The sequence below is a fragment of the Nycticebus coucang genome, chromosome 8, assembly GCF_027406575.1.
Source record: "Nycticebus coucang isolate mNycCou1 chromosome 8, mNycCou1.pri, whole genome shotgun sequence".
Lineage (NCBI taxonomy): Eukaryota > Metazoa > Chordata > Mammalia > Primates > Lorisidae > Nycticebus > Nycticebus coucang.
Genome location: NC_069787.1, coordinates 42782178 through 42795799, shown reverse-complemented (window position 1 = coordinate 42795799; position 13622 = coordinate 42782178). Strand labels below are relative to the sequence as shown.

The window sequence follows — 13622 nt, the reverse complement described above, 5'->3', positions numbered from 1 at the left end:
ACAAATTATAACTATACTTAGATATTGTTTTTCATCTGTCACAGTGTTATATAGATGAGCTAAGGATGGCCTGTGAGGCCATAATACCCAGATATTTGGTTAAATAGTAGTCTACATGTTGTTGTGATGGTATTTTTTAAAATGAGATTAGTATTTAAACCAGTAGACTTTGGGTAAAGCAGATTACCCTCCTCCATAATGTGAGTGGGGCTTACCTGATCAGTTGAAAGGCTTAAGAGAAAAAAGAAGCCTGATTTCATCTGAGAAAATGGAACTTTTGTTAGCAAACTGCTTTTGAACTTGACCTGCAACATGAATTCTTTCCTGGGACTTTAGCCTGCCAGCCTACCATAATCACATGAGTCAATTCCTTTCAATCAATCAACACCTCTCTCTTTTTGCTTTATTTCTCCGGGGAACCTTGAATAATATAGGCTTTCATTCAATTTAGTTTAATTCAATTCAATTCAGCTTAACTCACAGACATTTACTGAGGGTCTACCATCTGCCAGGCTCTGAGTCCTGGAGATACAGAACAAAATAAGACAGGTTTTTGACCTCAAGAAACTCACAGTCTAGTGAGACACTCTAACATATAAGCAAACATTTATTATATATTCTACTGGGGTAAGTGGTATGTAAGCATAGGCTTCCAAGCACGGCAGATGGAACAGTAACTCCACATATGGTATTTAAATATTTCTACTGTTCATCAGGAAGCCAGTCTGTGGAGTACAAAAAGGCAGGTGTTTCCAGATGCAAAGCTGTTTATTCCTCAGTTTACCATGAAAAGGGAGGCTACCTCTGACAAGATAATGAATAAGGCATTATTTTGGAACTTATCAAGGAACTTAGGTCTCATGACAGGAGAACACATATACACACATATATATACACACAACTGTCTTGTGGGGAACAATGACGTTTTAACAATGTACAAAGGTCTTTGGAAGTCAGAGTTAGGAAAAATACACAAATGTGTCTGCATGTTTGAACTAATGAAATTGTGACATGTACGAGAATTTCCACTACCTTCTGCTTTTAACCATGATGTAGTTAGTTATAAAGGCCAAATTTACCCTCCCACCACCATCAATTAAAATGGGTAAAATTCATGAAACACCCATTTTCAGATAATAGATGGTACAGGAGTGTGATCTCTGACAGAAAGGAAACAAAGTGAACTCTCATTCTCTCAGCTTTCTTTCTTCTTCTTCCTCTTCTGCCTCCTCTTCTTCCTCTTTTCCTCTTCCTCTTCTTCTGCCTCCTTTTTCTCTTCTTCCTCTTCTTCTCTTTGTCACAGAGTCTTACTCAGTCATCCTGGGTTAGAGTGCCGTGGCATCATGGCTCACAGTAACCTCTAACTCTTGGGCTCAAGTGATCCTCTTGCCTCAGCCTCCTGAGTAGGTAGGACTACAGGAACCTGCCACCACGCCCTGCTAGTTTTCTTATTTTTACTATAAAGGAGGTCTTGCTCTTGCTCAGGCTAATCTTGAACTCCTGAACTCAAGCAATCCACTCGCCTTGGTGTCCCAGAGTGCTAGGATTACAGGTGTGAGCCACATGCCCAGTCTCTCAGCTTTTCTTCCTGGAGAGATGTTCTACACTGTAGAACAGGGAGAGTGACTGAAATCAGAACAAAACAGTGATGCTGAGTTGGGAACAGGAAAAACAGTTCAAAGAGGTCAAGGCTGCTGGAAGTTGCGGAGTTCCAGTAAGGAGAGAACTATTCAGGGAAGGAGTCTGGAAATTGGCCTAACTATACCTTTGAGTCTTTGCTGAATACTGTGGTGTGCATGCATGAGGCCAAGGAAAGAACAGTTGAGGAACTGAACATCAGACAGCTACCAGAGTTCTTGCAAGGCTGAGATTCATTCAAGTTCCCAACAGCCACAGTAGAGAGTCCTTGGTGATCACTTGGGGCCTTCAGTAAAGGCTCCAGAGGGTGCATTGAATAAGGATAATTCTAGATCAGCCCTAAAACCTAACAAATCTTTTTTTCTGTTTTTAGAGACAAAATCTTACTCTGTCATCCAGGGTAGGATGCAGTGGTAGTCATACCTCACTGTAGCCTCAAATTCCTGAGCTCAAGCAATCCTCTCACCTCAGCTTCAGCTTCCCAATCAGCTAGGACTAAAGGTGTGTACCACTACACTGGCTAACAGACCTTTTTTTTTTTTTTTTTTTAAGACAGAGTCTTACTCTGTTACCTTAGGTACAGTGCAGTGGCATCATCATCGTAACTCACTACAGCCTCAAACTCCTGGGTTCAAGTGATCATCTTGCCTCAGCCTCTTGAGTAGCTGGGACTACAAGTATGTGTTACCATGCTTAACTAATTTTTCTGTTTTTTAGTAGAGACAGTATCTTACTCTTGCTCAGGCTAGTTTTGAACTCCTATGTTCAAGCAATCCTCCTGTCTTGGCCTCCAAAGACAAGGATTAGACATGAGCTATCCTGCCCAGACAGCTAACAGGTCTTAAAAATGATTTTTGAAAGGAGCAACTCAAATTTAAGTACTTTAACTACACAGGCAAAGGGATTGACATACTTTCTATAGGGGACCTGATAGTAAATATTTTAGACTTTGTGGAACATACACAGTTTCTGCTACATATTCTTCTTCTTTTTTAAAAAAAACACTTTACAAATTGAAAAATAACTCAGTTCAGGGGCTTATAAAAAAAAAAAAAAGAGGTGATGGGCTGAATTTGGCCAACAGTACTGTCTGTTGACCCTTAAACTAGCAGGACAAAATTCAATAATCTTTATAGAAAAATAATAAAATCTAATCTATCCATCAATATAATATTCACAATGCCCAACATCCAGTCAAACATTACTGGCTGGACATGCCAGGAACCAGGAAAATATAATTTATAACCAAGAATAAAATCAGTCAATGGAAACAGATCCTGAAATGATAGAATTGGCAAAGAGTTAAAAAAAGTTGTTATAATTGTGTTCAAGTATTTAAAAGAAAATAAGAGCAGTATGGAAAAAGAAATAGAATATATAAAAAGAACTAAACAAAATTTTTAGAGATTAAATATGCTGCATAATTACTAAAATAAAAATTAATTGGATGGGATTAATAGATTAGACACTATAAAAGAAAAAAACCCAGCAAATATAAAGATAGCAACAGAAACTTTCCAAACTGATGCACAGAAATACAAAAGATTAAAAAATAATTAACAGAGTAGAAGTCACCTGTGGCATAACATTATATAATCTAGTACATATGTAATTGGAATTCTGCTTGGGGTGGCAAAAAATATTTAAAGAAATAATGACCAAAAATATTCCCAAGTTGGAGGACAATAAAAAACTAAAAATCCAAGAAGCTCAATTAACCCTAAACAGAATAAAACTCTTTGAGTAACTGAAATCACAGTTAAACAATGGAGTAACAATTACTTTATACTTAAGACTCCATAAATGGCAAATTATCTTGCTTCCAAATAGAAAATATTTGCCTTTTACCTTATCAGGTCTTAAGCACCGAAGAATTATTATTTTCTGTAGCTCATTTAGATTTGTATCCATTGGTGCTGGAAATTTAGCATTGTGTGGCTCTTTACTGTTATAGATTTCCTGCCATTCAGATATGTATTCACAAAAATGCGTCCTGATGGAAAAAAAGTTTAATAGTTATTCTTTTCATTGGGGAAAATTTATAAAGAGATTATTGAACAAAGGGAAGAAACAAGACAATTATAGGACCATTTATAAATCACTAGATTACAGAACAAATTTAGCTACCACTATTCAAATGCTAAATCATCAAATTTGAACAATTACCTGAGTCCCTTGAAGGCAGGAAATTCACTTGCACGACAAATTTCCTCCCAGCTTTTATCCTGCAGCCAAGTTGGATCAGGATTTTTCTCAGCACTTTTAAGACTTACTCCTCCAGTTAAAAGAAACATCAGTTCCTGATATTCAATCTCTTTCTTTGCTCTGTATGCCCAAAATAGATTGCTATAAATTATTGATTTTAAAACTAAATGACATCAGCTTCTGCTTTCATAGCTTGGATGGAATAACCAGGACTGTACTTACCCTTCTGCTGTAAACAACTAGAAAACTAGACAAACTTAATGAAATAACTGTTTCTCAAAAGTGTACAGTAGCCAAGGCAGGACTGTGGCCCCTGAGAGAAGGGAGATGAACAGGTAAAATCTATGATTGCCTCAGTTGTCTGCCTTGAGGCACTTTCCAGACTACAAAGCAGATGAGTGATCAAAATCAGAGCATTGCTAAATTGAAGAGACAAAGATTAGGGTTAAGAAAGGCTGAGGTGGCTAGAATTGGTGGGCATAATACCAGAGATGGGACGATAAATAGAAAGGAGCTCCAAAAATCTGCATAGGTGATCTTTTAAATTTTTTCCCTAATGTATGGGTGATCTCTTGATTCTACTGATAAATACAGCCATGCATTACTTACTAATGGGAATTATGTTCAAAGCAATGCATCATTACATGATTTCATCATTGTGCAAACATCATAGAGTGTACTGACCCAAATCTAGATGGCATAGCCTATTGCACACCTAGATCATATCGCTCCTAGGCTACATACCTATACATCATGTTACTGCACTGAATACTGTAGGTAACTATAACATAATGGTAAGTATGCATGTATCTAAACATATCTAAACATAGAACAAAATTTTACCTAACAAAAATATGGTATTATAACCTTATGACCATTGCAAATACAGTTCATCTGAAATATTGTTATGTGGCACATGACTTGTACTAAGGCATCCATGAGTAAGGTAAAACTCTAAGATGCCAACCAAAGAACATCTGAGGAGCTATAAACTGAATAGCTCCCAGAGATCACACAGGGCTGAGAAATTTTAGTTTTTGCCAACCAAAGTTGAGTCTTTGTTGAACACCTGAGGAATTCAGTGGTAACATTAGAGGATCATCTTAGTAGTTAAGCTAATGTAGCATTAGACTAAAGACTACTCTAAAATTGCCATAACAAAAATTAAACATAAGTCTTTAAAAGATCAAACTAATACAGTAGTAATTTAACTACCTGAAAAAGTAAAATCTAAAGCTTTTTAAAGAAAAAAATTAATATGAAATTCGTAACATGCATAGCAAGCAGAAAAATCAGTCAATAGAAATAGACATAGAAATGAAAGAGATAAGACAATTAGGAGACAAGAATGTTAAGAGTAATTATAAAATGTTGAAAGCCTTAAAGCAAAATATAAACATAATGAAGAGAGAAATAGGCAATATTAAAAAGATCAAATGCAACTTCTACAGATAAAACATATAGAAACTGAGGTAAAAATTTACTGATTTCTTTTCCAGATGTACAGAAATTGAAAAGATTCATACAAATAGACCTATACTAAAAGAAATGTTCAAGGAAGTTTAAGGCAGATAGAAATCTGGATCTCCCCAAACGAATAAAGAGTACCAGAAATGGTAACTATGTGGGTAAACATAAGATACTTTTTTTCTTATTATTCAGCTCCCTGTAAAAAATAATTGCCTATTTAGGCCAAAATAATGACAATGTGCTCTAGAGTTTATAGCACTTGTATAATAATAAGTAAAATGAATGTCAAAAATAAAATAAGGTCAGGAGGGGGAAAATGGAAACTTAAGTGTAAGTTCTTATACTTCATATATACTCGATATATACCAATAATGTATATATCGTACCTTGCATCTCTTGTAATTGCAGAAGTCAAATGTGACTTGAGTATTACATTGTAATACAGTTTACTTTCTTAAAATATGCATACATTTTTAGCACCTTCTGTACGTATACAGTAGTATAATTTTATGATACTTATTACACTTCACATATGTATGAAATTTAAGTAGAATCTACATTCTACACTATAAAAGTATAATAAAATTTTACTTATACTATATATGTATAATTTTAACTGAAGATAGATTGTAATAAGTTAAAAAGGTATACTATAACCCTAAAGAAGTCACTAAAATAATAGAGCAAAAATTATAGCTAATAAAGCAATAAAAGAGAAAAGTGGGAATAATGATACTTGATTCAAAGAAAAGCAGGACATGAGAAAATGTGGAATAAAAAATTGGCAAAAAAAGAAAACAAATTGTAAGATGATAAATTTAAAATAAGCACATCTATTATCACATTAAATGTAAATGGTTTAAAGAAACCTACTCCATAAAATTGAAAGAGACAACTGTTCCATTACATGTATAGAAATGAACATATGGACATATCAAACATGAAAAAGCAAGGAAACATAACACATCCAAAGGAACACAACAACCCTCCAGTAATATATCCTAACCATAGGGAAATATACAAAATGCCAGAAAAACAATTCAAAATAAGAATCTTAAGGAAACTTAAGTGAAATAAAAGAGAATACAGATACACAATCCAGCAAACTCAGGAAAACAATTCATGATGTGAATAAGAAATTCAGTAAAGAGACATTATAAAAAAGAATCGAATAGAGGCTCCTGAGCAAAGGAAGAAAAACTAGACAGAATCAAACTCTATGAAGCCAAAGACAGGGAACTGAGCCAAAAAAGATGTTCAGCAAGCTGTAACTCCAAGGAAGAGCATTCAAGAAAACAAATTACAGTTACAAAGCCTATTGACTAGAGGATAGGAGTCCCCTCCCCCAAGCAGGAGGCCTGCTGCAGGCTATCTGCAAATGAGTAGGGAACAAAAGACCTCTCATTTTACCTTGCTGGAGAGAGCCACTAAACTCCAGGTCTCTTTTTCCAGGGAGGTCCTACTTATGAAACCTAGACACCACCCTGCCAGGCATATAACTGAACAGACATTTTCCCACACAAGTTCAAACTCCCAGTCCACCCTTTCTCCCTCACATGGTGGTCTGAAGTTCTGCCCCCTGCAGAGCATAGAGTATTTGGTCTTATCCTGAGAGAACTGGGCATAGTGTGGACTGCCAACCATCAGGATGGAATCTGTGACTAACGGGGAAGAAACAGGGTATGGGAAGAAAGGGACACTTGGTGGGAGGAGGAACAGTCCCCTGGTTATAACTATGCCTGGCCAGTGGTAGTGTTGACCCTCAGTTTGGGCTGTGTCTGGCAGGACGGGGTGCAAACCCCCTGGCTCTGACAGCAACCACAGCAGGAGAGTGGTTGCCCCTGTGGACTGAGTTTGGCAGACAGGGCTGGTCCCTCCTGGGCCTGCAAGCAGAGGCTTGATAGGCATGGACTGTGACCTGAGAGTAAGAGGATGGTCTCCTGATTGCATCAGAACCCTTGAGCAGTGGCTTATTGAGTGTGAACCAAGCCCTGAGGGCTAGGGCATACTCCACTGCCTCCAGTGGGGCTGGTGAGCAGAGGCTTACCAGGTGAGGACTGAGACCTGCGGGCAGAGTGTGGTGCCCTGACTCTAACAGAGCCTGCGAACAGAGGCTTGCCAGACAGTGGATTGAGACTGGCAGGTGGGTAGTAGTCCCCTGACTCCAACTGGTCTGGCAAGCAGAGGCTAGCTTTGTGTGGACTGAGACCAGAGGGCAGGCTTTGTGTGGACTGAGACCAGAGGGCAGGCCCAGGGCCCTGATTCCAACAGAGCCTGCAAACAGAGTCTTGCCTGGCAGTGGACTGAGACTGGCAAGGGGGGTGTGTGGTCCCCTGACTCTAACTGGTCTGGCAAGCACTACTGCAGACCCTACTCCAGAGGCTAGCTGTGTGTGGACTGAGACCGATGGACAGGGGCGTTGCCCCTGGCTCCAGCTTTGAATCCCTTTGCTTTGAATTGTCCTTGAATCCCTCTCTGTTGGGCAGGGTTTGCACTTGACTGGAAACAACTTGATTGGAACCCGTGTTTGGGGCTGTCCACTCTGGGACATTCTGAGGTTGACCTTTGAAGTTCTGTAGTGGAAAAGAACTGAAGGGTGGGGGCTGGGCACCGCAACTGTTTGTATTTCTTCACAGTCAAGATTTAAATCTAAGAGTGTGGTTCCTTAGGATAGGGTAGAGGTTGGCTGATATCAAAACAGAGCTAGCCCGCACTATCTCATCAAGTAGGTCCTCACAGTCTCTGGCCAAAACTCTGAAAGGGGCCTTTGTAAGGTTGTAGGAGATAAGCCACAATTACCAAGCATAGAGCTTTGGCAAGGGCTATCTCTACTACCTGGGAACCCCAATTCAATCTCACCCTACCAGTTCTAATAACCAAACAGTGGAAAATAAACATAGTGTGGACCCAACAGAACTCTTGCAACATGAATAACCAGAGTAAATCAACCCCTCTGCCCCCCAAGAAATGACAAAGGAGATACAACTGAAGATGCCATGCCTAGACAAATGGAAGCAATATCAGAAACTGAATTCAGAATATGAATTGCAAATAAGATAAATAGAATGGAAGAAAAGGTAGAAATTGAATTCCAAAGAGTAGTTCTAAAGTTGTCTCAAGAAATTAATAAATTCAAAGCCCAAGTCACCAAAGATATGGACATAATGAGAAAAGAGATAGCAAAGTTCAAGGAAATGAAAACATTAGTTGACGAGCTCCAAAATACAGTAGACTCCCTCAGTAACAGAGTTGACCAGGCAGAAGAAAGGACTCTGAAACTGAGGACAAAGCTTTTGAATGTTCCCAAACACTCAAAGCGGCAGACAAATGGAGAGCAAAAACTGATTATTCCCTGAGAGAGTTGTGGGATCATTCCAAAAGATCAAACATTCATCTTATAGAAATTCCCGAAGGAGAAGAGGATGGTCCTAAAGGTAGAGATGCTCTATTCCAAGAGATTTTGGAGGAGAATTTCCCAAACATTGCAAGAGATACAGAACTTCAGATAGCAGACAGTTTCAGAACCCCAGCAGGACTCAATCCAAATAAAGCATCTCCTGGACACATTGTGATTAACTTTGCCAAAGTTAAGATGAAGGAGAAAAGTCTGCAAGCAGTCAGATGTAAGAAAAGCATCACCTACAAAGGGAGAAATATCAGAATAACTGCAGATCTCTCACCTGAAACGTTTCAAGCCAGAAGAAGATGGTCATCAACCTTCAATCTCTTAAAACAAAACAACTTCCAGCCCAGGATCCTCTATTCAACTAAACTGAGTTTCATTTGCGATGGATAAATCAAATACTTTAATGACATAGACATGTTGAAGAAATTTGCCATAACTAAACCAGCTCTCCTGGATATTCTCAGACCCATTCTCCACAATGACCAGCGCAATGCTCTACCTCCAAAGTAAACTCATGCAGAAATTTTTTGAACAAAACCCAACTTCCACAGTGGTGAAAGGATCAAAATTGTCCCCTGGACATCCGAAAATCATGAAACTCAAAATACAACCAGGCTTATCAATTCTCTCAATTAATGTGAATGGTTTAAATTGTCCTCTAAAGAGACACAGGCTGGCTGACTGGATACATAAACTCAGACTGGATATCTGCTGTATACAAGACTCTCACCCTAAGTTAAAGGGCAAAAATAGACTCAGGGTGAAGGGAGGGACTTGTATAATACAGGCAAATGGAAACCAGAAAAAAGCAGGGGTTGCAATTTTAGTAGCAGATACAATTGGCTTTAAACCAACAAGGGAAACACCCAACATGAAGAGATTTTGATAATTAACATTTATGCACCCTACTAGAATGCTCCTCAATTCATAAAGCAGACCCTAATGGATATGAACAACTTGATATCTTCCTGCACTATAATAGTTGGAGATTTTAACACCCCTTTGACAGTTTTGGATAGATCCTCCAAGAAGAAACTAAATAAAGAATTATTAGACTTACACCTGACCCTAGAACAAATGGACTTTACAGACCTCTACAGAACATTTCACTCTAATAAAACTGAATATACATTCTTCTCATAAGCCCCTGGTTCATCCTCCAAAATACATCATATCCTAGGACACAAGTCTAACCTCAGCAAATTTAAAAGTATAGAAATTATTCTTTGTATCTTCTTGGACCACCATGGAATAAAAATTGAACTCAACACCAATGGGAATCCCCATACTCAAGTCATGGAAGCTAAATAATCTTAGGCTGACTGATAGCTAGGTCAAAGATGAGTTTAAGAAGGAAATCACCAAATTTTTGGAACTAAATGATAACAAAGACACAAATTATCAAAACCTGTGGGATACTGCAAAGGCAGTCCTAAGAGGGAAACTCTTAGCATTGGAAGCCTTATCAAGAAAACAGAAAGAGAGGAAGCCAACAACTTAATATATCATGTCGAGCAACTGGAAAAGGAAGAACATTCCAACCCCAAACCCAGCAGAAGAAAAGACATAACCAAAATTAGGGCAGAATTAAATGAAATTGAAAACAAAAGAATCATTCAGAAGATCAATGAAACAAAGAGTTTTTTTTTAAAAAAAAATTAACAAAATTGATAAACCTTTGGCCAACCTAACCAGAAATAGAAAGGTAAAATCTCTAATATCGTCCATCAGAAACAATACAGGAGAAATAACAACAGACAATTCAGAAATTCAAAAAAGTCCTCAATGATTACTACAAAAATCTCTATTCCCAGAAATATGAAAATCTGAAGGAAATGGACCAAAACCTGGAAGCAGGCCACCTTCCTAGACTCAACCAGAAAGAATTAGAAATCTTGAAAAGACCTATATCAACCACTAAAATAGCATCATCAATATGAAATCTCCCTAAAAAGAAAAGTCCAGGACCAGATGGTTTAACATCAAAATTCTATCAAATCTTTCAAGAGGAACTAGTACCCATATTATACAATGTTTTCCAAAGCATAGAAAAAGAGGAATACTTTCTAAGACATTCTATGAAGCAAATATCACCCTGATCCCCAAACCAGGAAAGGATCCAACAAAGAAAAAAACTTATAGACCAATATCATTAATGAATATCGATGCAAAAATATTCAATAAGATCTTAGCAAACAGGATTCAACAACACATCAAAAAAATTATACACCATGATCAAGTTGGTTTTATTCCAGGGTTAAGGGGTTGGTTCAACATATGTAAATCTATAAATATAATATATCACATCAATAAAATAAAAAACAAAGACCATATGATTCTCTCAATTGATGCAGAAAAGCCTTTGATAATATCCAGCATCCATGATCAGAATTCTTAAGAAAATAGGCATAGAAATGCCATTTCTTAAACTGATAGAGGCCCTTTACAGCAAACGCACAGCCAATATCATATTGAATGATGTAAAATTGAAAATATTTCCACTCTGATCAGGAACGAGGCAAGGATGCCCGCTGTCTCCACTGCTATTTAACATAGTAATGGAAGTCTTAGCTATCGCAATCAGGCAAGAGAAAGTGATCAAGGGTATCCAGATAGGATCAGAGATCAAACTCTCACTCTTCACTGATGACATGATCCAATACCTGGAAAATCCCAGGGATTTAACTTCAAAACTCCTAGCAGTGATCAGGGAATACAGTAGCAACTCAGGATACAAAATCAATACTTACAAGTCAGTAGCTTTTATATACACCAACAATAGTCAAGCTGAAAAAACAATCAAGGACTCTATTCCTTTTACAATAGTGCCAAAGAAGATGAAATATCTGAGAATTTACCTAACAAAGGAAGTGAATGATCTCTATAAAAAGAACTATGAAACTCTGAGAAAAGAAATAACTGAAGATGTTAACAAATGGAAAAACATACCATGCTCATGGCTGGGTAGAATCAACACTGTTAAAATGTCCATACTACCCAAAGCAATCTACAGATGTAATGCAATCCCTATTAAAGCACTCTTGTCATACTTTAAAGAACTTGAAAAAATAGTACTTCATTTCATATGGAATCAGAAAAAACCTTGAATAGCAAATACATTACTCAGAAATAAGAACAAATCAAGAGGTATCACATTACCAGACTTCAGGCTATCCTATAAATCTATAGTGATCAAAACAGCATGGTACTGGCACAAAAACAGAGCAGCAGATTTATGGAACAGAATAGAGAACCAAGACATGAACCTAGCTGCTTATTGCCATTTGCTCTTTGAAATCCTATCAAAAATATTCAGTGGGGGAAAGATGCCCTATTTAACAAAAGGTGCTGGACCCACACCTTTTACCATTAACAAAAATTGATTCTCACTGGATAAAATATTTAAACTTAAGACATGAAACTATAAAAATACTAGGAGAGAGTTCAGGGAAAACACTTAAAGAAATTGGCCTGGGAGAATATTTTATGAGGAGGACTTCCCTGGGCAATTGAAGCAACACCAAAAATACATTCCTGGGATCTGATCAAACTAAAAAGCATTTGCACAGCCAAGAACACAGTAAGTAAAGCAAACAGACAACCTTCAGAATGGGAGAAGATTTTTGCAGGATATACTTCTGACAAAGGTCTGATAACTAGAATCTACAGAGAACTCAAACTAATCAATAAGAAAAGAATAAATAACCCAATTTCTATGTGGGCAAGAGACTTGAACAGAAACTTCTCTGATGAAGACAGGTGCATGGCCTGCAAACACATGAAAAAATGCTCATCATCCTTAATCATCACAGAAATGCAAATCAAAACCACTTTGAGATATCATCTAACTCCAGTAAGATTAGCCCACATCACAAAATCCCAAAACTACAGAGACAAGCATGGATGCAGAGAGAAGGGAACACTTCTACACTGCTGGTGGGAATACAAGCTAATACGACCTTTTTGGAAAGAAGTTTGGCAAACACTTAAGGAACTATAAGTAGACCTACCGTTTGATCTTGCAATTCCTCTACTAGGTATATACCCAGATGATCAAAAATTATTTCACAACACAGACATTTGCACCAGAATGCTTATTGCAGCCCAATTCATAATAGCCAAGACATGGAAAAAGCCCAAATGCCCATTGACCCATGAATGGATTAACATATTGAGGTATATATACACCATGGAATACTATGCAGCCATAAAAAGATGGAGACTTCACATCTTTTATGTTTACCTGGATTGAGCTGGAACATATTCTTCTCAGTAAAGTGTCTCATGAATGGAAAAAAAAGTATCCAATGTACTCAATGCTACTATGAAATCAATATATAACCACCTACACACTCATACAAATGGCAAAACATAACTATAGTCCAGAAAGTAGAAGGGAAGAGGAAAGAGAGGGGAGGGGAGGGGGCATATGGGAGAAGAGAGGGTATTTGGGGAGACCTCACCTAATGTACGTGATTCAATGGCACATTTCAAAACTATTAAGAAATGAATATAATTGTGATATAAAGTAAAGAGTCTTACTTTATTACCCACAGTAGAGTGCCGTGGTGTCACACAGCTCACAGCAACCTCCAACTCCTGGGCTTAGGCGATTCTCTTGCCTCAGCCTCCCGAGTAGCTGGGACTACAGGTGCCCATAATGCCCGGCTATTTTTTTGTTGCAGTTTGGCCAGGGCCAGTCTTGAATCCACCACCCTCAGTATATGGGGCTGGCGCCCTACCCACTGAGTCACAGGTGCCGCCCTGCACCAAAATGTTTATTGCAGCTCAATTCATAATAGCCAAGACATGAAAACAGCCCAAATTACCATTGATCCATGAATGGATTAACAAATTGTGTTATATGTATACCATGGAATACTATACAGCCATGAAAAAGACT

At 37.8% G+C, this 13622-nt stretch overlaps 1 protein-coding gene across 1 annotated transcript in view; it reads right to left on the bottom strand.

Moving 5' to 3' along the window:
- The window catches only part of DNAH12 (dynein axonemal heavy chain 12), a 305069-nt gene that overhangs the window by 29224 nt on the left and 262223 nt on the right, over positions 1-13622 (bottom strand). The window contains exons 61-62 of the mRNA XM_053600535.1: positions 3805-3963; positions 3487-3631 (exon numbers count right to left, since the gene is read on the bottom strand). Coding sequence (XP_053456510.1) covers positions 3487-3631; positions 3805-3963 — 304 coding nt within the window. The remainder of the gene's footprint in view (positions 1-3486; positions 3632-3804; positions 3964-13622) is intronic.